At 42.6% G+C, this 27,747-nt stretch overlaps 4 protein-coding genes across 4 annotated transcripts; 3 read left to right on the forward strand and 1 right to left on the reverse strand.

The window, feature by feature from the left end:
- Window positions 1–13,841: 13,841 nt before the first annotated feature.
- Window positions 13,842–16,312, reverse strand: LOC136431238 (uncharacterized). Its single transcript, XM_066422563.1, has 4 exons — window positions 16,178–16,312; window positions 16,004–16,062; window positions 15,349–15,491; window positions 13,842–14,917 (listed from the first exon to the last, which is right to left on the reverse strand). The coding sequence occupies exons 1-4, from the start codon at window positions 16,283–16,285 to the stop codon at window positions 14,715–14,717; spliced, it is 513 nt and encodes a 170-aa protein (XP_066278660.1). The 5' UTR covers window positions 16,286–16,312; the 3' UTR covers window positions 13,842–14,714.
- A 170-nt stretch (window positions 16,313–16,482) lies between these two features.
- LOC136429328 (uncharacterized) lies at window positions 16,483–18,581 on the forward strand. Its single transcript, XM_066419183.1, has 4 exons — window positions 16,483–16,894; window positions 17,034–17,092; window positions 17,232–17,374; window positions 17,802–18,581. Exons 1-4 carry the CDS (start codon window positions 16,658–16,660, stop codon window positions 17,954–17,956), a joined length of 594 nt encoding a protein of 197 aa, XP_066275280.1. The 5' UTR covers window positions 16,483–16,657; the 3' UTR covers window positions 17,957–18,581.
- A 1,916-nt stretch (window positions 18,582–20,497) lies between these two features.
- Window positions 20,498–23,691, forward strand: LOC136429478 (cytochrome P450 2J6-like). The gene is made up of 4 exons (XM_066419310.1): window positions 20,498–20,870; window positions 21,982–22,082; window positions 22,239–22,437; window positions 23,087–23,691. The coding sequence occupies exons 1-4, from the start codon at window positions 20,498–20,500 to the stop codon at window positions 23,416–23,418; spliced, it is 1,005 nt and encodes a 334-aa protein (XP_066275407.1). The 3' UTR covers window positions 23,419–23,691.
- A 171-nt stretch (window positions 23,692–23,862) lies between these two features.
- On the forward strand, window positions 23,863–26,196 carry LOC136431239 (cytochrome P450 2D6-like). Its single transcript, XM_066422565.1, has 3 exons — window positions 23,863–24,168; window positions 24,581–24,716; window positions 25,644–26,196. The coding sequence occupies exons 1-3, from the start codon at window positions 24,016–24,018 to the stop codon at window positions 25,823–25,825; spliced, it is 471 nt and encodes a 156-aa protein (XP_066278662.1). The 5' UTR covers window positions 23,863–24,015; the 3' UTR covers window positions 25,826–26,196.
- The last annotated feature ends 1,551 nt before the right edge of the window (window positions 26,197–27,747 follow it).

A 27,747-nucleotide genomic window follows, 5' to 3' on the forward strand; every position in this document is an offset into this window, starting at 1 on the left:
TAGGGAATACTGTAATTCACTTTATCTTCACGGTAGCAAAATTTCACAGTTTAAGGAAAATGGGCATTTTCACTGAACTTTAACTTCATGATCACGGTGGCCGAAAGTGAAGGAATCATGGATGATCAAAACAGGTTTTTCACGGCGATGATAAGTTTTAAACAGTGAACATAAAGTTACAGTGAATTACAGTATGTGTAAAGTGCCTTTCTTGAAGGCACAACACCGGAGCCTGCTAGGGATTCGAACCCAGGACCTTTAGATTCTAAGTCAACAACTCTAACCACCACAAGACCACCCTGAGCAACGGTTCCCCATCTCCAGAACCGAACCTTTATCATGAGTACAGTCACGAGAAATGTTCCGAGGAATACGATCTTAGCTTCTTCTGGTCAAGAATTGCTGGTGCAGTATGCTAAGTTCTGAACTATACATCGAGCTAGTATTGTTGAATTTGACGTCTCCTTTAGAGGCAGTGGAAGACGACGTTACCCATGTAATTCCTTGATATAAATATAACGTTTTCAAGTCTTGTTTTTGATGACTATTCGTGCAAACTTCCTTGCGATTTGACCGAACTGCGTGCAAAGGAAACTTTAAATGAGTACGACATCAGTAGCAGTTTCAGATATGGCTGTCACATGATTCCATCACCATTGTCATCGACACCCGTGATGTCATATCGAAGGTATCATCCAGATGTAAGGAAGAGGATTGCGTGACGTGGGTGTACCAGGTGTTAGGTGTGCTTAGTCCTTCCGTTTAAGGTAAATCTGATGTCCCGAGGCAAAATCCGAAATCAAAATAGCCATAGGGGTTCCAATCTCAAAGTATACTCCTTCACTATAATGTATTATTAACATTAATAAGACAAGATCTGACCCTAATACCGGGTTGACGAAGAGACAGAGAGTTCGCCTTGAAAGCTCCCCAGAGCAATCTTTGTTTATGTTGTGTGTAAGGCCTGAAGGTTTGTCAAAAATTATTAATGTTTCTTTAAAAAGTCAGTTTCCGCCATGCAAAAAAACAACTCTCCTCTCTGTAAACAAGTGTTTCTTGTGGTCGACGAAGATTTGAAAAAGTTAAGTGTGTGCCCGATCGCTGCTTGAATTAGTGTGACAAAATGAAACTAGTGTCTAATTTACTGAGTGGCTCAAACTATATATTATGTTGGCTGAAGTACGCTGGTACAAGTTTCGGTTTTTGTCAGAAAGAAAAAAAAACTTTCACACACGAATCACAAATTGTTCAGAACAAAGATAGGCATCATATTTGAAACTCAAGCGACACCGCTACAAAACATTTATGTATCTGTACATAATTTCATACCGGATCCTAGTCATCAAATCTATGCTTAACTGTGAAATAAGTTATAGCATTACAGACTACAGTGTTATTTCGTAGTTACTATTGCGAACAATACTTAAACTGAAGACAAAGACAACACGTTGGATTAAGGAGGCTGTATGGATCAGGAAATCCGCTCTAGTCATGAATCGTGACGAGGGGTGATATAGACTCAGTCACGTTTAGGACCGCATCCTTGAGAAATAGCTATAGATAATAATTGTTGCATTGTTTTTTTATCAATAGTTGTGTATGCGTTACACTTCTGTACGTTTGGGACCGCATAGTGATGTCATCTCCTGTGATTGTACATATGTAAATATTTTGCGTTTGGGAATGCATCTTATTGTGTATAAGCAGCAACACCTGTGCTGCATCACTATGTGAACCAGTCAGAATTGCCTTGAAGAAGGTGACAGATGGTCACCGAAACGTCGGTGGAATAAATCTGTTGGTTGTGTAAAAATAGTCTTTTTATTCAAAGTTTTATTCAAATTCCACATAAAACGAGCCCGTGCTACCGAACGCGGCCTTCCCGCAGCTGTGAACAGATCGTGACTTCTGAGTAAGGATACAGAGAGATGATATCGGGGATTTTGTTTGCTCTTCGTAAATTATTCACGATGGTCGTCATCGTGAAATTCTCCAGGGACCGCGAGAGGAAACTAATCGGTAGGGATGACTTTATCTGCCGCCGGGTATTCAGCCAGGGTGACCCCGGCCCGAGTTCGGTACACGAGAATGACGTGCTGGATATTTTACGGTTGTCTTCAATCAATAAACAAAAAAATGCTGTAGGCTACCATCAAAATTAGCAGGATAGCGAGCAGTTTCAAATATCGTAAACGACCCCTTGCGGATTCTGAATGGAGCTGCATATGGTATCACCACATGTTAGTAGCGATATTTTTCTGATAGCAAGTGAAGGGGGTAGATTATACAGGTGTGATTGTGTGAGATGGGCGATACATTTCAGGCTAATATGAAATAAAACTAATACATGATGAGACGTCATCGATGTGCTAGCACTGTGTGAAAAGCACATGGAAAACTCCAACATTCGATAAACCGTTATGTCATCCTCAGGATCCTGTCAGTGATGAGTTCTTGTATCCGCCAGGGGGCGTGGTTACCTAGTGTGCATTCGTAGAGAGAGTGAGGTTTGCTGACTGCATGGTTGACTGAAGAAGTGACAAAGATGCACTCTCGTGTTCGTACGTACGTACAACGTAAGAAATATGGCTAGGGAAATAAACTCTATGTACCAAAGAAAACTACACAGTTGTGTATTGTATTCTAATGTGCATTGTAATGACTTTTTATTCCGTTTATTGTAGATTATGTAACGTTACATAAAAGTTGTACGTTTGTCTGTATTTTCGTAAGTCAGCCGTTACCGGCGAGAGCTGCTTGGACTGGCCCAGTGTATTGACTTGTTTTACTCTCAATCGATAAAAATACAAATACAACTAGAGAGGCAACATTTGCGAGCAAATACAGCATGTTTAGCCCATACGCCTCCCCATGTAAAAAAAGGACTGTCCAAAAATAACACTTGAGCAAATTGAAATATTGAGAAAGGATGGATGGATGGATGGATGGATGGGTGGGTGGATGGATGGATGGATGGATGGATGGATGGATGGATGGATGGATGGATGGGTGGGTGGATGGATGGATGGATAGGTGCGTGCTTTGATAGATGAGAAACTCACCATCTTAATTTTATGGATGACATCCTCTGGAGACCCCAAAACTAATGCAAATATTTACAAAACCGCAGGACTATTGTATCTGTATAGCCGTATAACCGCCCCAGCTTATCTGTCTCTCTTGCCCAGATAAACGTGGCTGCTTATCCTTTCAAGAAGTTTCATTTGCACGTTTCAAACTCGACGGAGAGAATCTGAGTGAAATGTTTGACATCTAGGTCAAAGGGTAACTCATAGAAGCTTCAACGTGTTGTGCACGTGTTTGGGACGTGTTGTGCGCGTGTTTGGGACGTGTTGTGCGCGTGTTTGGGACGCGCGTTGGGCGATGTCCTCGTCCCTGCACCACAAATATGGACGTTTGATAGGTTAATCAGATGCATTCGCAATACATGCATGTTATGCAAATATACAACCGTGTATCCAGTAGCTTCTCTATTCTTCTGGACGATATCCGTCCTCCAATTTTTCGAAAGCAAGCTTAGGTTGGTACGTCAGAGACAATGGGAATCAAACAAGATTTTATTAATCATATTTTCATCCGAGATTTTTACAATTTCTTATTCGACTGTCTTTCAAAACCCGTGTTGTTGTTGTGCACTGTATAATGGTTAAGACACGTGCAAATGTCCATGACCCAGTTGCAACATATCATAAGAAGATACGTCAGAGACAATAAGAATTTAACAAGATTTTTTAATGATATCTTCATCCAAGATTTCTACAATTTCTTATTCGACTGTCTTTCAAGACACGTGTTGTTATCTCCATGAAAAAAGGCTTTTTCATGGAGTACTGTTTTGCTTGCGTTTGGTGTTTGTGTGTATGTTTGTGTCACCGGTCGCTTAAAGTCACCATAACTGTAAAACCTGTGCATGGATTGAAATGATTTTTGGTATGTGGGTGGGTGTTAGGTGGAGGAAGGTCAAGGTCGATTTTGGGCCTCCTAGCATGTGTGACTGGAACTGCAATGGCGTATTTGATAAAATCTTAAATGTAGAAGAACTGAAGAGTGGATGGACAGATCGTCATGTTCTTTGGTAGACAGGTAGGTTAGACCAAGTTGTACACACTTAAGTGCAAACTATGCAGATGAGACCGAATTTGCATAAGTAAGGAGGTAAATCGTTTGCATGGGTGTCGTCGTATGCTTAAAGTCAGCATAACTGTAGAACGTGTAGATGGATTGTAGTGATATTTGGTATGTGGGTATGCGCTGGAAGGAGAATGGTCAAGGTCGATTTTGGGCCCCCTGGTTTGTGTCCCTGGAACTGCAATGGCCTATTTGTAAAAATGTTCTAAAGGGGTTTAACTGAAGAGAGGAACAACAGATTTTCATGTTATTTGGTACGCTGGTAGGTTGGACGGAGATGTACACACTGAAGTTCAAATCATGCGAAGTTATTGTGTTTGCGTGTGTGTGCGCGTGTGTGTATGTTTGTGTCACCGTGTTTGTATGTATGTGTCACCGGAAGCTTAAAATCAGCATAACTGAAGAACGTGTGGATGGATTGAAATGATATTTGGTATGTGGGTAGGTGCTGGGAGGAGAAAGGTCAAGGTCGATTTTGGGCCCCCTGGTATGAGTTACTAGAACTGCAATGGCTTGTTTGTAAATATTTTCCAAGGAGAATAACTGAAGAAAGGAGCGACAGATTTTCATGTTATTTACTTGGCAGGTAGCTTAGAGAGGGTTGTATACAATGAAGTGCATATTATGCAAATTGGACTTAATTGGCCTAAGTAATGGGGAAATCTATATTTGCAGTGTTGGCCATTGCATTGCCATCTGTTACTTGTAGTAGCTATGGCCATCTGTTACTTGTAGTAGCGAAAGTGGGTCACCCCCCCCAACATGTGTGGGTGATACCATTGAGCGATATAGAATGGGGGGAACTGGTTTAATGAATGAAAGACCTTCATTGTGCATTCATGCCCCGAGGGGCTAGGTACAGGCCATCTAACTTAACACATGAAACATACAAGGACATAAATACAACAATACAAGCTGTAAACATATAGAATAGACAAACGTGTTATCAAACTAAGCTAGTCCAATGGTGTCGACTTCTTCTCGCTTCTTTGTACATGTGTAAATGTATGAACAGACAATATTTCTAATACAAAGATTATCCAGGCGTAATGAAAATATGAATTTGTCTGTTACATTTAGATGTTTGAAATATGGGAATTTTTCTTTGATAAGGTTAAAAAGTACACTTCTTTTGCTATCGTATTATTTACAATCTAGGACGAAATGTGCTCATCTTCTACTCGATTTAAATTACAATGTTGACAAAGTCTATGTTGTAGAGGCGTGCGGTTGTGCCTTCCTGTTTCGACATGTAATCTGTGACAGCTAACCCGGAGTTTAGTAGTAGCCACTCTGTGTTTGATGTTGCTAATGGATAAATACTCTTCTTCTTTATACAATGACTTAAACAGACGGTAGGTTCGGAGTTTGTTGCTGTAAGATTTATCCCTGTTATCGTTGTGGATTTCGGCTGAGAATGTTTGAGTATAGATGTCTTTTAATCGTTGACTAATGGAGTTAATGATATGTGACAAATTTGTTCCTAAGGATACTTGGCTCCAAACGAAGGCATAACCGCATTCCTCTAGCATGTTACGGACACCGGACGCCCAGCATTTTTTGCCATTGGCTTCTAATTGAAGTTGGCATAACAGGGCGTCGGCTTGTAATAAAAAACAAAGTCTCATGGAGATTTTGGGTCCTAGGACTCTTGTTGTGCACTGTATAATGGTTTAGACACGTGGAAATGTCCATGACCCAGTTGCAACATGTCATAAGAAGATACGTCAGAGACAATGAGAAACAAACAATTGCAAGATTTTTTTATTATTTTATCTTCATCCAAGATTTCTACAATTTCTTTTTCGGCTGTCTTTCAAAACACGTTGTTTTGTAATCTCCAAGCAGATCTACACCGGGCGCGAAAATCGTATAAGCCAGCCAGAGAAGGTCCAGTCAGCCAGAGAGGGTCCAGTCCAACCGGGCTGATTGGACCCTCTCTGGCTGGCTGGACCTTCTCTGGCTAGCATATACGATTTTCGCGCCCGGTGTAGATCTGCTTGGAGATTATTTGTTGTGCACTGTTTAATGGTTAAGACACGTGCACATGTCCATGACCCAGTTGCAACATGTCATAAGAAGACAGTGCCCCCATCTTCTTCTATTTTTTTTTTAATTTGAAACCCGGCAATTTAGGAGCTGAACTGTTTCATGAATACATAACACACGATCTTTTCTGACCAATGACGATAGCTGGCGAGAGCTTTCTGTCTGTAATTGCATGATCATATGTAAATCATAACAGTTATTGTCTGACAGATATAATCTGTACCGCGCACTAGCAAGCTGAGAGGGAGAGAGATTGGATGTTAGCCAGGCTAATCCTACACAATCGTAAGTAGTAGTATATAAACTGGTTTATTATTGTACATCATACATACACTATAAAATACAACTTTGTAGCCAGAGGGCCAGATCACGGTGTACTTGTTCACAGCAAGACCCGTAACCATACTTGCATTTTGAAATAATACATTTAAGGTACAGTTCCATAATGTCACAATTCATGCGAGCGTCGGTCGAATTTGTAGATCGCCCGAAGCTCGCCGAATTTCAAAATCGTCCGAGCGTCGACCATATTTTCCAATGAAAATCTCGGGTGACGTCCGTCGGACACTACTAAAATTCCCCATGGGATGGTAAAATCTCTTGGACATGGACGAAGTCAGAATCGACTAACCTGGTAAAAGGCCAATATTTGGATCAACTTTGATTTCTAAAAGTCGCCCAAAGCCCTCGTAATCGACAGGGCGTCGGCCGTATTTCGGCCGAAAATGCACATTTGAAGCTCGCCAACACGTCGGCCGAGCTGAATTTCTTATTTGTGACGGGGGCTTTGACACAAGATGTCAGTGTGGTATTCACGAATCGGGACGTTCTACGTTTAAACTGACTGAACTTGTGTGCGTTTCTTAGTTTCCTGCCATGCAATCGGTAGGTACGTCGCAGATTCTGTGACACACAGAAAATTTAGAAATACTGAAATCTAAAGTCAACACAGAGTAGAATTATCGTAATGATGGCTCGTCCGAGCTACATTTATGTACCACTACTTTTCTTGCCTGGAGATTTCTTTCCATAGTAAGGCCATGTTGATTTTATTATATGGATTACATCAGCATCACTTTTCGTCTGTTTCCAACATCAAAAAATGGTTTCCGTCCATACTGTGAATCGTAATAAGCAGTATGAGAAAATACATGCTGTAAATTGCAAAAAAATACCATGTACCATGTTGAAACACAGATACTGATGTCGTAGAATTCAATTCTAAAGAAGACGTGTTTTGAAAAAAGAAAAAAGGAGATATTTGGGTATACCATATACTATATGTGTTTAGTTTTGTTCATCCTTCCTGACCAAGTAGATTTCAAATGAAGGCACCTTTTTTTGCCAAACTTTTTTTTATTCGCACGCTTGCATCAGTTTTGGGATACCCAGAGGAGGTCATTCATTTAATCAAATCGACATGGTCCAATGAAAGTGCATTCTGTATATCGTTTCTCTAATTCAGGATCCCCATAGACAAAAATTCCCTACCTATCTATTTGTTCATTTCCATGTATATTTTCCGTCATAGGAAACTTTTGTCTGCTGAGCATACTGACGCGTTACAAAATGGAATCCGCGACGTCCTTTTTCATTCTAACCCTGCTGACCACTACTGTTGGGAAGACCGTTCATTTTACCGGCCGTAACTTAACGCACGTCCCGATAGATTCTATCATGCCAGACGCCCATACTGTCAGGCTGTCAGACAACAAAATATCCCACCTCGGCTCCTTTAATACAACCCCGTACATACGGCATCTGTTTATCGACAGCAACAGTGTAAACAACCTATCCCCGCAAACATTCCAACGCCTGGGTGAGCTTCGTGTTCTGGATCTGGATAGAAACTACATCGTTTCCCTTCGCGACTTCATCTTTTCCGACCTCGCCGCGCTTTTAAACCTGTTGCTCTCAAACAACCTCATTTCCGCCATATCAGAACGCGCCTTCCACGGTCTGGCAAGTCTGGAGTTCCTGGAACTTTCCGGGAATAGACTGTCTGTGGTTCCCATGCAGGCCATCAGGCTGATTCCTAGTAAACAGCTCTTGTTAGTATCGCTCAAGGTCAGTCAAATACCCAGACATATAAAATCAGTACACCCGTCCGCTTCTTACCAGTTCCAGGGGAACCCTTTGCACTGTGATGAAGAGAAGATCAACCATGATGATGTGATTCACTGTGATTACACGTGGCCACAAATAAGACCTTACGTCATGTATACCGAACATAACCGCTCTTTCGTCGGAAAGTCTTTACTCATCAAAATTCGGTATAGATACTTCGGTGTTCTTCCTAACACCTTCTACGTCAGTGAGCATCTTTCGTTTGGTCTACCTTTTCTTCGCAGTTCCGGAAAACAGGTCCATGTTGATTCCTATGTCTGGAACACCCCCACAGGGCGCCACATGGTCGAGTCTGTCACCGAAGCGCTCGTGGTCGAAGACTTCACCGCGGAAGACTCGGGCGTGTACACAAGTGAACTAAAGAGGCTGGATAGCACGAGAACTTATCACTGGGACCTGTTGCTGTGTCTCAACTGGCACCCAAAGGAAAAACAGGAGCAGAACATGACAATGCCCCCATCCGACGACTTTTCAAAACTAGGCAAAAACAACAGAACCCCGTGTGCCATTTCTACGAACCTATCTTGTTGTTCTTACTGGTTTGTTGTCGATCCACCATTACATAAAAAGTTCTTTGTCATTGGAAATTCCAAGTCTCAAGCAAAATCCGTCGACTAATCCACCATTTCTATTGCTATTGTCGCCATTCTTATTATGTTATTTCCTAACGCGTTGTTTTTTTTTTGGAGAAAAGGACGAACTAGTCCACAAAACAATCTCACCGCCAGTAAAACATTTCACATGGGGGTACAAGTCGCGGCTGTAGGCATCCCTCTGCACACCCTGTCCAATTTATCAGAAGATCCAACAGAAGGAGAATTTAACGCTCTTCCTCTTCAACGTCTGCGATCGCGAGATTTTCACTGTTCGGCAATGAAAATTGGAGTCACGCAATACAGTTTCCACTGCGTGGCAGATGCGCTCCCTGCGGAGACGGTCGGTACTACAGAAGCTCACTGACAGGTTCATCACTACGAGAACGATGACGCAGAAGCGCCCCCTGTGGACACGGCCAGTACTACAGAAGCTCAGGTTCATCACTATGACAACGATGACACAGAAGCGCCCCCTGCGGACACGGTCAGTACTACAGAAGCTCAGGTTCATCACTACGACAACGATGACGCATCAGATGCAGATGAGGAGGTCCAACACCACTACGCTTCTGCAGCGCCGCCCCCTCTACCGGTCTATGAAGAAACTGCAGCTCACGCTGTGAACACAGAGGGAGTATCCGAACAACCAGCTTTTCAAGCCGAGAATGTCGGAACTGGTGAGGAAGAAATTCCTTACAGAGTAGCCGCGGCAAATTCGCTGTACTCACGAAATTCGGATTTCAATCGGGGAACTCCCGCGGCAAGTAAGCATACAAGTAGCACTGCTGCAAATTACTGTGCGACGGATGCGGACCGAATGGAAGAACAAGTTCATGCCACAGCAGAGGTCAACACGCTATATCATCAACGAGGCACGGCTACGAATCGTAGAACTCTCACAAGTGAGCATACAAGTAGCGTCGCCGCAAATTGCTGTGCGATGGTTGCGAACCAAACGGAAGCCGGTATCACTGACTTATACGGACAGCAAACTGACATGGCACGTGACGTTGCAACGACTTCTCAAGATCCTGTGGAGGATTTGGGCATTTTGTATGGAAGTGTTGCCGCATCTGTCGAGTAATACTGTAAATGCAGAAATGTTTCGCGGGGATTTCATTTCGCGGTAGGGAGAAAATGGAGTGCTCGCGGTGGTTTTGAGTTCGCGTTTGAGACTATAGCAGCGCTACCTACAGTCACACAATGGAACGGCTTTTCGCGGTGGTTTTAAGTTCGCGAAAAAGCGGTTACCACAAAAACACCGCTAACATAAAACCACCGCGAACACTTCTGCGTTACAATAGCGTGACCTATATAAATCGTTACATTTGCGAGGCTTAGTCTATTTCACGCCCGCCAAGTACTTTAGCGCACGCCGGGAAGTTTTACGGGGTTTGTTGCAATTGCAGCAATTAGAAAGACCGACTGGAAAGAAAGTATGACAGAAATAGACCTATATATGCTTAGCAAAAGAGCCTGTAAATTACGAGTACGCCTAATAACCCGTTGAGAATGACTAACTTTTGACTAACTAATGTGATAAAAGATTGATAGAGGGGAGAAAATAAGAACATGTATAGTGGGGTCATCCTCAGATCAATACTTAACCAACAAAGCTTTAAATTAGATATGATTTGCATTTGTCGTTTGTTATTACTACTACCATAAAGCATTGTAAAATACAACTTTTTCTTCGGTAAATGTGCATTTGAAAGTATTGTATTTCGTGTTTCACGTTAGACGTTGTTTAAATACGCTTTGAATGCCGTTTGCCTGTGAGTGAGTGAATGAATGAATGAATGAATGAATGAATGAATGAATGAGAAGAGGCAAGGGGGGCGTGGCCCTGACATGGAAAGCATCAATTGACTATGCAGTGCACAAGCTGGAAGACGGCATATCTTGTGTATATATGCAGAAAGTTATTATTTTATATTGTAACACCTGATAATGACTGTATATTCATGTATTTTATTAATGTGGCTCTCCTAACATGGAGGAATAAAGAAAGGAAAGGAAAGGAATGAATGAGAAGAGGCAAGGGGGGCGTGGCCCTGACATGGAAAGCATCAATTGACTATGCAGTGCACAAGCTGGAAGACGGCAACGACAGACTGATGGGTATAAGAATTAGACTCAGAAATGGACAGAAGTTATTTGTATTTGCTGTATACCTGCCACATGCAAACTCACCCATGAAGGAATATAGAGACCAGCTGGATGTCATGTTAGAAGTCTACAGAAAGTATGGGAATGAAGGAAGCGTTCCCACAGACCTACCCACCTACAAAATATGAAGACAATACATCCAGGCATTCTTGAGTTATCATCCCATGGACTTTCACATTCCTGTACAATTCCTAGAATTCTTGCAATCTGCACACAATATAGTAAAAATTTGGCTCGCCCCTGAGGCGTCGCCAAAAACAATATGTTTCGTTGGCGAAACATAATAATCTTCTCTACATCTTTAAGAATGCACACCTAATTACTGCGCCCCCTGACGGATACAACAACTCATTACATCATAGGCGGTAGGCCATCGAGTTTTTTGTTGAAAAAGGGATTACTGTGCCGTATATATATAAACTCCGATGGTCCGCTAAGAAACAAACAAACGGAAAGATTTCGGTGAATCGTAGACTAACGCACTGACTGTGTACTCGGCCTACTGAAAGATTCCCGAGAACTTACTCTAACACGCACTGTGTATCAGTAGATCCACTGAAAGATTCCCGAGAGTCGTACACTAACTGTAACAGTACAACCACAACGCCCGATCTGTCTACTTGATCCGCTGAAAGATTCCCGAGAATCGTACACTAACACACACTGTGTACTTGGTCCACTGAAATATTCCCGAGAGTCGTACACTAACACACACTGTGTACTTGGTCCACTGAAATATTCCCGAGAGTCGTACACTAACACACACTGTGTACTTGATCCACTGAAAGATTCCCGAGAGTCGTACACTAACACACTATGTGTACTTGATCCACTGAATGATTCCCGAGAATCGTACACTAACTGTAACAACCACAACGCCCGATCCGCCGTCTATTCCAAAGAACCATACCGACGGATGCCGAAGGTCACCCGAAGATTGCCGAGAGCCGAACAGCGATTTCCGAACGCTTTGGGTAGTGTTAAGAATAAGAATAGATAGGTAGGAAATGCCGTTTCAAAAGCCCTTATTTTCGGCGAAAGACCGCCATGAAATTAAACACGTTGATACTACTTATAATCTAGGGGTTACTTACTAGCCATGTAGAATTCCTTAGGACACAATACCAAATTTTAAAGGAGATATGCGGCATTTTAAAAAGTCCGATTTCCGGGGGACAGCGTTACCAGCAGTGCGGCAATGACATCATTGAAAGCCAATAAGACGCAAGACCCAGATTTCCCGCCACGTTCGAAAATGGAACCATTATTCGGCACGGCGAGGTCCAGAGATTCGTTACACTCTAACATGTGATTGGTACCGTCTGTGAAAAGAAAACTGAATACAGACATGGCAAAGATAGTTGCCAATAAGTGGACGGAGTGTTGTTGATGTAAGCGGTGGGTGTCGTTTGTTCGTAATAATTTTGTTAGTCAGGCCGCATTCACTGAGTACGTCGGGCTGCGCATTTAGTGGGTAGTAGCCTATTTCCCTAAGAAGCGCCGTCGAACGTGGTTCTAAGTCACCAAAATCGCTGTCCACCCCAAGTGGTAACGCTGTCCACGGGTAGCTTTTCCTACCCTGTTATTTTTTATGAAGTTAGCGAAGTAAGCTCTTGACGGTTCTACAGTTTCGAACAGTTGGTTCGCGAATGCGTTCGAACTAACTATACTCCCGCCGGCCTTTGCGCGAGCTGTGACCAGAACACGGAAGTAACAACTGATGCTGTTCGTCGCGAGGACTGCGTGTACGTGTATTATATTAGAGAACAGTATGGTTATCGGGATTCCTTCTTCAGTGGACCAAGTACACACTTTGGTGTTTAAAGTCTTTAAACAAAACAACAGCAATTCATTTCAACAAAAACTCGGTGGCCTATCGCCCATGATTACATCTGTTGTTTAACGTTTTGCCTTGTGTTGGTGTTGTGCTGGACACACAGCATGCATGCAGACCAGAGCATGGCGCACTGCACTTCAGCAACTGTCCATCATGTGCTTCTTTTGCTTACCAATACCATCTTTGTCAACACCTCAAAATTGTGATGAGATAATTAACTGTGTGCAACTGCAATTATACGCAAATTAAGGGGTCAGTCACGATACGATGCACGTGATATGCTATGTAAGGCCCCCCTCTCACTGGACCCGCGGCATGCTGGCGGCGTCGCTGCGGCCGATCGAATTGACAAAACACTCAACGAATTTCATCGACAAAAAAATGAATCTTTTAAGCTTTGTGTGTTTTGTTGTCTTTTTGGTCATACTTGTACGTTTTGAATGATATTCCCATTATAAAGTCAAGGGTAACACAAATCCAGTTTTGGACGCAGCGACGCCGCCAGCGTGCCGCGGGTCCAGTGAGAGGGGGGCTTTACACGAGGGTGGCGACCTCGCTGCGATCACTGGACCCGCAACACGTTGGCGACCTCGCTGCGACCGAGCGATTTGACACCGCGTTACACGAATTTCATCGATAAAAAATGAATCTTTTTACGCTTTGTGCGATTTGTTGTCTTGTTAGTCATACTTGTACGTTTTGCATGGTATTCCCATTGTAAAGTCAAGGCTAACTCAAATTCAATCTAGGACGCAGCGAGGTCGCCAACGTGTCGCGGGTCCAGTGAGAGAACTCAGGACTTCTTGTCGCGTGCTGTGTGGAACGATCTTGCGTTTAGATATGAGGGCCGCTGTCATTGGTTAAAGACGAGTTTTATTTGCAGTTGTAGATATATAATGACAGACACAATTAGATTATGTATCTTAAATTTATTCCTAACATTCATGTCATCTTAATAAACACGGACCACTGATAACTATGTTGCTTTGCTACGTTTTCATTTCTAAGACAAGGAGCTTTCTTATTATGAAAAACTTACAATAATTTCAAGTTTAGATTTAGTAGATAAAAGCTTTACTTAGATGAAAGCAACTATCAAACTCTAAACCTTACACTTATTCGTTATCCCCTTATACCCGCCATCGAGATTATACATAGATATGATATTGTTTTGCTAATACTTACGTTACGCAACGAATTGATTTTGTTTGCATATAGAAATGTGGTGTATTGGGTTAGGCCTATTATGAATCATTTTGCTCATCTACATCATGATATCAGAGCTTACGTTAAGTTCATATAGATTTATATCATATGCTGAACTTACCTTGTTTTATCTTTTAATTCAGTTCAGTATTCATTTAAGTGCTACAAAGGCCATTTCATTTCGGCATCTACTTCACATAGTAATAAAGACGAGAAATCCTATTCAACTCTATGATCCTTAAAATCACAGTATGTCATGTAAAAAAATCATGAATATCCGTCAACGTTTCCGTCACTTTTTTTGCCTATATACAAATTTAACACACAAACGTGCAAAGTCCGCTGCAAAACGTTGAAAAAGCCAGGTGAACGATTTTCAAACTTGACCTTTCTTTGCATAACCACTACACACCTGCCGAAAATCATGAAGATTCATCAAAGGTTTCTCGAGTTATGCTCTTGGCATAAATACAGACCCACCCCACAGCTGGCGCAACTGAAAACATAATCTTCTCGGCGAAGATAATAACGTGGTGGCTTTTCAATCTGCTCATGTTGAGTAACTCAGGGTTAATCCAACCTTAGACCGTTCGTAAGGAGTTCAAATTTCGCACAAAGGGCCAGGTTTTCTTCATTGCCTCTCTTTGTGCTCTCTGTTTCCTTTCCCGCTTCCTTTGCCGTTGTATTGCTATAGCAATCACTATCAATATAACAACAGGGAAAACGCCCAGAAAACCGAGCCACCTGTTATCAAACCCTCCTGACGTGACTGGACTCTCCTCTTCTGTAATTAAACAGACAAAACATTATGTGCATCTATTCGTATGACTGAATTTAAAATTATCCACGCTTAACTCATCATGATTAATTAACCACACAAGCAATGCGATGCTCATAGTTGGAATAAATGACAGAAAGTTTGTGTTTGAATGGAGGGAGGTATCCAAAGAAATCAAATTCAGATTGTCATCAGCTGATTTTCGTTTGTTGGTGCAATATAGAATCCAGCTGTTTGATGGTAGCTAACCAAAGTTTATGTGCATATAATGATAAACAATATACATTTCACATATACCATATCGTAACCGTACACGACATGTTGTACTTATTTCACGGAACTGAGGCATCAAACGGTTCAACATACGTTACATAGAACTGATAAACTTAAAACAACAGCATCCAATGATAGTATACAACATTAAAACTCAACTGTACCTTTCTGCTCAAGCCCCAACACTCTCGCCCCACCCACTTGCAGCCCGTTTCTCGAAGCTTGCCTCAACATGCTCGTGGCGACGTCGTCAAAGTTCTCCCCGCCATTATGTAGTAGTTGCAAGTCAGCGATCGTGCTTCCTTTCCTGAGGGAAAAAAAATATCACGATTGTAACACATGTTGTGTCCCCGTGGCGCAACCGCGCTGCTTCACCATCTGGATCAACTTCCGTCGATCCTAGGGCCCGAGTTCGATCCTGGGGGTCGACTCCAGCTCGGACATGTTGTAAGGGATTGCATTCGTCATTTCGGATCGTGACGTAAAGCCGGCGGCCCCGTGTATGAGGGCGCTTCAGGCATAAGCCTCAAGCGTCAAACCTCTGCACGTAAATGAACCCAACACAGTTATCGAGAAGAGTAGGGGTGACCCGGTGTGCTTGGCCAAAAACGGGAGCCGTAGCGAAGCCGCATTGCGCTACCACTAGCTACTTGAAAAAAAGCACCATGCTTCACCTCAAATGAGGATGCCTTGAAACGAAACCAACGAAACGTACCCCTAAAAGTCTTTTAAATCAATTGAAACTTGACGTCACAAGATTTAGACTAAGATGGAAAAATACACGCATTTTAAAGAAGACAATATCGTCCTTTTGTTTACCTGATCCTTGTGACGACAACCCCAACAAACCGCGATTCGTTCCTGAATACGGATGCCATCTGAAAAAAAGATGCGTCATTTTGGTGCAAGACCACCCATGTTGACATAGATATGCATGACGTATGAACTTTCGTGATAAAACGATTGTTTCATTTTGAAAATGACAAAACTCACCGCGGTTGCTATATCTGATGAAAGCTTCCTGTGCTTCTCCGACGAGGGCGAAGCAAAATCTTCATCCCATACCGTGTCCAGAACCATTTCAATGCCAAGATTTATCATTAGGACTTCTGATCCGGAAACGGGTGTTGCTTTCAGTTGGTTGTTCCACTGTTTTGGTCAGGGTCAAACTTGACACAAGTGTCTCAGTTACTGTATACGTGGGTTGGGGTGAGCAGGGGATAGTTGGTGATGCAGTGATGCTTAAAGCGTCTACATTATGTCGAACTTGAAACGCATGTCGACGACACTACCGTTTCAAGTTCGAAATATGTAGATGCATCACCAACTATCCCCTGCTCACCCCAACCCACGTATACAGTAACCGAGACACTTGTGGAAAGCATAACCGTACCCGAAACGGTAGTGTCGTCAACATGCGTTTCAAGTTTGACAGAAGTAGACGCATTAAGCATCAATGCATCACCAACAACCATGATGCCTACGCGACATCCCACAACTAGTACTGCAACTCCGGCGATGTCAAGTTTGACCCCGACCAAAACAGTGGAACAACCAACTGAAAGCACTAAGGCAACACCCATTCCCGGATCAGAAGTCCCTCTGAGAAATCTTGGCATTGAAATGGTTCTGGACACGGTATGGGATGAAGATTTTGCTTCGCCCTCGTCGGAGAAGCACAGGAAGCTTTCATCAGACATAGTGACTGCGGTAAGTTTGTCATTTTTAAACGCAACATTTTTGGAAAATAGAATAATCTTTTCATCACGAAAGTTTATACGTCATGCATATTTCTGTCCTGTAGTACATAGACAGTCTTGCACCAAAATGATGTATCTTTTTTTTTCAGATGGCATCCGTTTTTAGGAACGAATCGCGGTTCGTTGGGGTTGTCGTCACAAGGTTCAGGTAAACAGAATGACGATATTGCATTGTCTTCTTTAAAAGGCGTGTATTTCCATCTTCCTCTAAATCTGGTGACGTCAAGTTTCAATTGATTTAAAAGACTTTTATGGGTACAACATGCTACAATCGTCCTTTTCCTCAGGAAAGGAAGCACGATCGCTGATTTGCAACTACTACATAATGGCGGGGAGAACTTTGACGACGTCGCCACGAGCATGTTGAGGCAAGCTTCGAGAAACGGGCTGCAGGTGGGAGGAGCGAGAGTGACGGGGATCGAACAGAAAGGTACTGTTGGGCTTTGATGTTGTATACTGTTGTATAATGTTTTATGATTATCAGTTCTACGTAACGTTTGTTGAATCGTTTGATACCTCAGTTCCGTGAAATAAGTGCAACACGTCGTATACTTGTACGATATGGTAATATATATGTAAAACGTATATTGTGCATCATTATTTGCACATAAACCTTGGTTAGCTGCCATTAGGATTCTATATTACACCAACAAACAAAAATCAGCTAATAACAATCTGAATTTGATTTCTGTGGATACCTCCCTCCATTCATACACAAACATTCTGTCATTTATTCCAACTATGAGCATTACATTGCTAGAATGGTTTTGACTAATCATGATGAGTTAAGAATAAATAATTTCCCAGTCACAGTCGTACAAATAGATACAAATAATATTTTGTCGGTTTTATTACAGAAGAGGAGAGTCCAGTCACGTCAGGAGGGTTTGATATCAGGTGGCTCGGTTTTCTGGGTGTTTTTCCTGTTGTATTGATAGTGATTGCTATAGCGATACAACGGCAAAGGAAGAGGAAAGGGAAAGTTAGCATAGAACAAAGAGAGAGGCAATGAAGAAAACCTGGCCCCTTGTGCGAAATTTGACCTCCTTACGAACGGTTTAAGGTGGAGTTACTCGACATGAGAAGATTGAAAAGCCACCACGTTATTTTGCATGACTGTACATATTGTGCTTTTAAGAATCAAACATATGAGTTTGATAGGATTTCTACTTGTTTTTTTACTACAATGTTAAGTGGATGTCGAAATGAAGTGGCCTTCATAACACTAAAATGATGACTGAACTGAATTAGAAGATGAAACAAGGTAACCTAAACACATTATATAAGTTGGTATATACTCAACTTCAGCTTGATATCATGATGTAGATTATGATTAATTATAAGTCTAATCCAATACAAGTAATAAGTTGCATAACGTAAGCATTAGCAAAACAATATCATATATATGCATGTTTTATATCTTTAACAGGTGTAAGGGGATCACATGTAAGTGCAAGGTGTAAAGTGCGATAGTTGTTTTTATCTAAGGTAAATCTCTCTTTGCTAAATCCAAACTTGAAATGATTGTACGTTGTAAAATAAGAAAGCTATAAGTGTAAGAATGCAGCAAAGAAACATAGTTATTGGTCCGTGTTTATCAAGATGACATGCATATCATGAATAAAGATACATAATCTTATTGTGTCTGTCATTATATATCTGGAACTGCAAAATTTAATAAAACTTGTCTTTAACCAATGACAGCGGCCCTCATATCTAAACGCAGGATCGTTCCACATAGCACGCGACAAGAATTCCTGAGTAAAGCCCTGTCACACTTGTGCGTATATACAAGTCCGCATGAGTTGCGTATCAACATGTTTTTGGTTTATGTTAAGTTTGCAGCCGAATAAGTGATTGATTAGGTTCGATAACCAGGCTGCACAACGGTGGGTCGAAGTAGAAAACAACTTTTTCCCCGCAAAACTTACTTAAACCAAAAAAAATGTTAATGCGCAACTCACGCGCATTTGAATATACGCACAAGTGTGACAGGGCCCTTAGAGTTAGATCCCCGTTCCTGTAGTTGGCGCTCGCGCTGCGCTCGCGCTGCGACCTAAATCGAATTTGTGTAAACCATGACCTCATAATTTGAATACCATACAAAATGTTGCTTGAAAAGACAACAAAACAAACAAATCGTAAAAAGATTCGTTTTTCTTAATCTCTGAAATTCGTTGAGCGCCTTGTCAAATTTTACGTCGCATGGCGATCGCAGCGAGGTCGCCGCCTTAAAGCCGGCGTCACAATTCGTGCGAGCGTCGGCCGACTTTGTAGATCGCCCGAAGCTCGCCGAATTTCAAAATCGCCCGAGCGTCGACCGTATTTTCCAATGAAAATCTCTGGCGACGTCCGTCGAACACTAAAAACTAAAAAAAAAAATGAGATGGTACCATCTCTTGGACATGGACGAAGTCAGTATCGACGTCGACTAACCTGGTAAAAGGCCAATATTTGGATAAACTTTTATTTCTAAAAATCGTCCGAAGCCCGCGTAATCGACAGGACGTCGGCCGTACTTCGGCCGAAAATTCACATTTAAAGCTCGCCAACACGTCGGCCGAGCTGAATTTCTTATTTGTGACGGGGGCTTAATGGATTGGGGGTGTTACATACTTGTAGCAAAACGTTATACAACCGATGTAATGAGTTGTTGTATCCATCAGGGGGCGCAGTAACTAGGTGGGCATTCTAAAAGTTCCCTCCATAGACCTATATGATAAATTTCAAGATGTATATATCAAGATCATTATCTTTATGACTGAGTATACTTTGGTCCTTGGGTAGTAATCCTTGGGTCGTAATCCCCCCCCCCCTGCACAGAACGGCTGTTGAGCGATCAAAAATGTTAGTCACGACAACCCGCCAAACATACATTTTAAGATGTAGAGAAAATCATTTGATATTGTGATCCATCGGATGTAAGTTAGAAGAACTCGTATTGTGTTGTTTTAACAGTCTGTTTAACAGTCTGTTTGTAAGTACTACATCTCAAAGCAGAAAGAATCACATTGATCAGACGGACTGTTTTTACAGTTTTTTTTACAAAGTTTACCTATCAACAAAGCTGCATCAATGTGCACTGTTGACGAAAACAGCCGCCAACCGTTGAGAACGAGCCATTGATGCAGCGTTTCAACGACAGCCTCTTCTCCAAGCAGAGGTTTCGTATCAAAATCGTGGCCACTCCTAACCCTCTCCACCGAAACCTCTGCTTGGAGAATAACCGTGACAGCCCAACACCCTCCCACTCCAGTTGTTATTTTTTCATGACTTGTCTGACCTTATTGTAAAAGATCGTGTTATTTCACACGCGGCTTACACTGCGTTACTCAACCACTAGTCTCTACCAGACCATCCGACCGAGTTGAGTTGTTGTAGAAATCGGCCCAAATAGGGATATTTTGTAGGGAGACTGGGCTTGCCTCATTAGGTCAAAGGTTGCAAACGGTACCTCTATCTACCGGCTGTCTCTACTGGCAAATTGTTGACCTATCTGGCTAAACATTTCTGACACCCAGTGGTGTCTGATAGAGACTACTAGATTACAACAATGGCGGAAGTCTTCACGTTCCCAGACAGTTTCCCGTTCACCCCCTTGGACGTGTCTACCCTACTCGTCTTTATCGTCACCTTCGTGTTAGCTGCAAGGTTTCTAAAGAAGGTTAAGAATCCAGGAAACCTGCCTCCATCGGTGCCGGGAGGGTGGCCCCTACTGGACCACCTGCCAACTCTGGTCAGCACAAATCCTCGTCTCCAGTTTGACGAGTGGGCCAGAGAGCTGGGTGATATTTACCGTGTCAAGGCTTTGGGTGATGACATATATGTTGTGAGTGGATACACGACTATCAAGGAAATGATGGAGAAGGAGGAGCTCTCTACACGGAGGGACAGGTTTATGTCGGCCGCTATGGGAGGTGGTCATGGTAGGTGTTGTGCGATTCTTTACTCTCCAAGCAGAGGTTGGTGGGGAAGATTGTGACCGTTTTATCATATGCCCCGTTTTTTTTTGGTCCGCTCTCCCCACCTGTTTCTCTTGGAGTCATGATCCCATCTGAAGCCCCAATAGCACAGGTCACACGACTACTTCACGACAGCAAACGCCTGAAATTCTCAGTACAGTGTGATAGCTTGGTGGACTGGCTTCGCTGCTATTGGAATATCACGCAAGATCTAAGAGCATGATTGAAAAGACAACAAATCACCAAAAGCCTAAAAAGATTCGCTTTCCAATGAAATTCAATTCGTTCAGCGCTCTGTTAAATTTCAGGTCGCAGAGAGTGCTCTTACAGAGTGCCTGGCCCGATCTAGTGGAATGGGGGTATAACCAAACAGTATCATCACTTGCTTCAATGGTTCTCATATTTTGCGCCCGGTCCATGCCTTATATTAGTTTCATTTCAGCCCACAAGGTATTACTAAACAAAGAAACTACCTAACGTCCTGACTAAAAATAAACAAAACCAAAAGGGTTTTTTTGTTTTGCGCCAAAAACAACCATTACTCAAGCAACTGGATAGAATTTGGAAGTTTCAAAATCTTTTATCCAGCTGCTTGAATACCTTTTTTGTATCTATACCTTATGACCTGGATGTCTGAACTTCATCAACGTTTCTTTGTTTTCTTTTCTTTGCTTAGACATATTAATGGCTCCTTACGGAAAAGTTTTCAAGCAAAGGCGGAGGTTTGCAACCAGTGTTTTCAAACAACTGGGAGTGAAGATGGGCCGAGGGTGCATACAAAATCAAATTCAAGAGGAGGCGAGTTCTATTTGCGTGAAGGTATGGAAATTTACTTTATCATAGAAGAAACAAATCCATAATATAGTCTAACGCGTTTACTTTGCTGGCAAATTCATGTTGACCTACCAGTCCAACAACAACAGTAACAACAGACAGCGAAGTTCAGTGATGGCGTGAATAACTATCAAGTGGCATCGTGTGACGCAATCAATAGGGTGTTTCGCCCAGAACCGAGAGGTCCCGGGTTTGAAACTACCGGTATGCCCCTTTACACGAATTTCCTCACTCCACCCAGGTGTGAATGGGTACTTGACTTCGGTTGGGGAAGGTCGTATTGAGGTCACCTGCTGGCGCCGAATGGCAGCCTCCCAGACCCTTGCAACAGTTCCACAAAGTGCAAGTGTGGAGTAAATATGTATCTTGTGTATATTATTGTGTAGTATGTAATTGTAAACTCTGCAGCAATTCAGCACTGGCTGTCATTGCACAGGTAATTTCGGACCAGTCAACCATTTATTAGTAGTATTATTATAACTCCTCTTTCTCCAATAGATATCAGGCTACAGCGAGCAGCCGTTTGACGTGTCATCCGACCTGACAACAGCCGCAGGGAACATCATCTGCGCCCTGGTCTTCGGGAAACGGTTTGACTACGGGGATACCAGGTTCCAGTATCTGCAGACGACGATGAAGGACTTTGGAGCCGACTTGGCCAAATATAAATTTCCTTTCATCCATTACATTCCTATAGGTGAATATGCGATTGTGATTGATTGTACAATGGCGCCAAATGTTTTTTTTTAAAAGATACAGGGATAGAGGTAATTGTCAGTAGTCATCTAACTTATATCATACACGCAACATAGATAAAAGCGGAGGTTGAATAAACGCACACACAGTAGGTACACCCTCATTAGATCAGGACCCCTATCGCTCCACGTTAGCTCGCTCGCGTATGGGCCCTGATCTTCAGCGCCGGTAGACATGGTTCTGGCGCCGTTACTGACAGTTGCTCATGAATAATTAATGAGCTATCCTTATTTGGCGTTTATTTTTTCTGAACCTAAAGTAACGATGTGAGACGTAACCTGATTGGTTGATAGCTTCCCAGCGTCTTTTGCGCTTTTGCTTCAGATGAGGTTTAGCAAACCCTCTGATTGGCTTAAGCTGTTTTGGTGGTGACGTCGCCAGAACCATGTCTACCAGCGCTGCAGATCAGGGCCCCTACGCGAGCGAGCTAACGTGGAGCGATAGGGGTCCTGATTTAATGAGGGTGAGCAAGTCAGACTCCTCCTCCTGCTGGTGTACACGCTGGGGCTGGGCTTAGAGGGTTTAGTACATAATTCCATGTGAAAAGACATCAGTTGTTCCAGAATATAATCTTCTCTTCTCCAACACAGTTCAAGATGGAGCCGAGGGGCTACGCTTCCATTCCAAGAAACTGCAGCAGTTTATCCGGGAAGAAATAGATCAACACCGCCTGAACCTGAACCCTGGGGATCCACGGGACTTCATGGACCACTGCCTGCTCCAACTGGACCAACAGGATGGAGGCGGCACTTGGCTGAACGAAGACAACGTGGTGTACATCATCCAGGACCTTTTCGTGGCAGGGACAGACACCACGGCTGCCACGCTGACGTGGGCATTGCTCTACATGGTCCTCTACCCCGATGTACAGAAGAAGGTTAGAGAGAACGATTACTGTAATTTGTATATACATACCTTTTAATGTACAAGAGCTAAAACGGGATGGACGGGAGAGACTTCGACATCCTTTATGGCGTTATTGTTTTCATTTATTTTCAGCATTCATTGCTTTATAACTCTTTGTCAGAGCTATGAAGAAAACAAAGTGATTCTTACAATCAGTTGAAAACTTTATGAACAGCATAAGGAACAGTGTGTGTGAATAGCCAGTATCTACCAGTTACCTTGAATATCCTCAATAAATTCTGCTTTGAAAGGCAAGCTCGAATTCTGTTAACAGTTTGGCAATATGACCCCCCCCCAAAAAAAAGACCTATCCACCTACTAAATATGAAGACAATCCATCCTGGCACACTTGAGTTATCGTCCCGTGGACTTTCACATTCCTGTACAATTCCTAGAATTCTTGCAAACTGCACACAATGTACGCCAAAAATAATTACTCAAGCACACAATGTATATACCATTAGGCTCGCCCCTGAGGCGTCGCCAAAAACGACACCATTATATTTTTTGCATCACGTAATGTGGATGAGATGTCTGACTGCGTTCGCCTGTTTGTTTGTGTTTTTGTATCTACCAGGTCCAGGCTGAACTTGATAGTGTTCTTGGCGCCACCATGCCGAGTCTGGCGCACAGAGAACAGCTTCCCTACACCACCGCCGCCATCATGGAGGCCCTGCGGATCCGACACATCGCCCCAACGCTGTTCGGTCGTCTGGCGGCTAAGTCAACCTGCCTCCGTGGTTTTGACATCGCGGAGGGAACATATGTAATCTTTGATTTATTACACAGTAATTTTGAAATGAATCCGAATTTTCAGTCAATTGTGATTCATGTCTATATGACATTCTCAACGATGCCTACCTCGAGCTCGTACCAAGTTTGAGTATGTCTTGGTACAACGATATGCTGGTACATGTACGAATATGGCAGATGACTTATCAATCTGAACCCTACCATCACGTCACTACATTGCTGTTTATATTAGCTGACATTTCTTCTGTCCAGTCCAGAGCTATTTACCTTCTTCAGCCTGGCCTCCTTTTCTTCCTAAATGTTGACAATGATAGTATCAGTGATCCAATGTCTCAAACATTACTTTATCAAACTGTCGATCGAGACATCGCCCTTTTTTACCAAAATTCACGGCTATTTTTTTTTTCTTTTTCTTTCCAAACAAGCTGATTCCAAACCTGAGGTCCGTCCACATGGACCCTGCCGCCTGGCCCAACCCGGAAGTGTTCGACCCCAGCCGGTTCCTAGATGCGGACGGCAAGGTTGTGAACAACCCGCCGTCATTCCTACCATTCTCCGCAGGTACATTCTAGATGCGATTCTCTTATCTGTCTATCTACGTCATCCTCCTCAAAGCAGAGCCGCTATCGCTCGGTTCGTAACCTCGCGTAGGGGCCATGCTATTCCAAGCCGGTATTCTAGACAGTTGCTCATGAATAATTAATGAGCTATCCTTATTTGGCACAAACGGCGCTTAACCCAAAGTAACGATGTAAGCTGTAACCTGATTGGTCGATAGCTTCCCAGAGTCCTTTGCGGGTTTACTCAAGATGAGCTTGAGCAAACCCTCTGATTGGCTGAAAGCTGTTTTAGCGGTGACGTCGCCAGAAGCCAGAATACCGGGTTGGAATAGCAGGGTCCCTACGCGAGGTAACGAACCGAGCGATAGCGGCTCTGCTTTGAGGAGGATGATCTACGTATACGTATATGTTTTGGAGGTCGTTGACGTATGACCATGATTTCAATTTCTGATCAATCTCTTGAATCTCCACAAACTGTGTGTGTTGTTATATTCAAACATGCCACCCACAACAAACAGATTTAAGCCCCCCTCTCACTGGACCCGCGGCATGCTGGCGGCATCGCTGCGGCCGATCGAATTTACAAAGTACTCAACGAATTTCATCGACAAAAAAACGAACCTTATTAAGCTTTGTGTGTTTTTGTTGTCTTTTTGGTCATACTTGTACGTTTTCAATGATATTCCCATTACAAAGTCAAGGGTAAGACAAAGCCAGTTCAGGACGCAGCGACGACGCCAGCGTGTCGCGGGTCCAGTGAGAGGGGGGTTTACAGAGTATGAACTTTGGTGATGATTTACAACATTGTGTTACATATTCCAGGCGGACAATCTTTTTTTCGACAAGTCGACTTGATTACTTACGATACAAATTTTACCAATAAAATCAGCAAACTCTTCTAACGACCCCTCCTGGGTTTTTTTTCCAGGCCGTAGGAACTGCCTAGGTGAGCAGCTGGCGAAGATGGAACTCTTCCTCCTGTTCTCCACCATCCTGCAGCACTTCGCACTGAAGCTGCCAGAGGGCGCCCCTACACCTTCCACCGAAGGGATCCTCAAGTCACTGAGCATGGCACCTGCACCTTTCCAACTTTGTGCAGTTCCTCGCTGAAATGTAAGGGCAAATTTGTAGTGAACCCTGTACTATCTGATGTCAATGATCAGCAGGGGATAGAGAGGATGATATTGTGAAGAGAATGCTGTTTGTATTATCATAAATATATTAAGGTTCCCACGTAAACAAATGACAAGTCGAACATGGAAAACAGAAAAGCTGCAATGGAAGACATCATTGCAAAATACACCAGTTCTAACACGTCTAAGTACGTACAGAATCTATGATGTAGGTACGAGAAAATGGAAATCAAGTGTGAAGGTGTGGTGGAAGTTAGGGGATACTACATCTATATCTATATCAATACAAATTTACGCTACCTTCTTGATGACCTATTCAAAAGGAAATTATAGAACATCATGAGTCAATATGATTTCTCTTTGAATGTAACTAATCTAGCTTTTAATGTCTAAACTTAATCTATACATCTATATCCATATACATGTATCTATATCTATCTATAGCTATCTATATTTATCTATCTATCTATATATCTTGAATGCTATCTATCTATATATTTATACATCTAACCACCAATATATATATATGCATCTACATATCTGTATATATATACACTCAGCACAAAAAGTTTGGAAACTTAACTTTGGTCGATCATATCTCCGTTGTTTCTTGATCGATTTCAATGATCTATATATCACAAAGCTTGTGTGATTTTCTCTCCCATGATACCAAACTTAATATGGTTGTAAATTAATGCAACGAGCACCAGACCTGCTTATGCGAGCAGGTCACATAAAGAAAGTGCCCAGATTACCCTACTAATGTCAAACGCTCAATTCAGTATTTTTTCGTCTGCTGGTAGCACGTGGCTTTTGTACGAGGGTAATATGAAACTTAAATCAACAAAACACATTAATATGAAAGCCAAGGATAGTCTTCATTCAAACAAACAAAAAATGCGTAAAGGAGCCTCAGTTATGATGAATTGGCTTAATACTGAGTACACAAGCCATGCACTGTCACGACAGCCCGGCATATCCTCCTCATAATTGTCACCAGTTTTGTTACGCGGCCCCTGGCTATTCTTCCACAAGGAGTCGTCGCAGGTCGACCAGTGTTGTTCTGTTGATCATTCTTGCATGCACAGCTCGCCCAAGCTGATCAGTGATCACAGAGTCTGACACTGTGTTCAATTGTGTTGAGATCTGGGCTACAGGAGGGCCATTCTATCCTCTGTATTCCTGCATCCTGGAGGTGGTCTGAAATGACTTTCATTCTGTATGGACGTGCACCATCATCTTGCACAACTTGCATGAGGTAAAGGTCTTGGAAATGTGACTGAATCGAGAAAGGTGTCTCTATGTCTTGACACATCAAGGTTGCTTAGGATGATTAGACTGTTTTTCCTCTGGCAGTTAATGTTGTACTGCCCCACACCATGACACTGACTCCAACAAAACAATCAGTCAGTATATCTGTGCAACAGTAGTCGTAGGGTTCTCCTCGTTGCCCACACTTTCACAGTTACCCATCCGACAGTCTAAATAAATCTACTCTTATCTGTAGCTGTGAACATAACATTCCCCCACACACTGTTCCATTGACGATGTGGACGACACCACCACAAATGGGTTTGGCGCTGCGCTGAATGTTTGACACTAGCATGGTAATTTGGGCACTTATTTTCTACAACCTAGTCGCGTAAGCAGGCCTGGGGCTCGCTCCATGAGATTGCAATTATAATGAGTTGGGTATCATAGGAAAGGAAATTACACAGGCTTTTCAACGACATATAATGCATTGAAATTGATCAAGAAACAACGGAAATATGATCAACCAAAGTAAAGTATCCAAACTTTTTGTGCGTAGTGTATATATCTATATCTATATATACCAACTAGTATTGATACGGTGTAAGTTATACATTTGTTAGTTTATAATGGCGAGTTAGAAGTAGA

The sequence above is a fragment of the Branchiostoma lanceolatum genome, chromosome 3 (assembly GCF_035083965.1).
Source record: "Branchiostoma lanceolatum isolate klBraLanc5 chromosome 3, klBraLanc5.hap2, whole genome shotgun sequence".
NCBI lineage: Eukaryota > Metazoa > Chordata > Leptocardii > Amphioxiformes > Branchiostomatidae > Branchiostoma > Branchiostoma lanceolatum.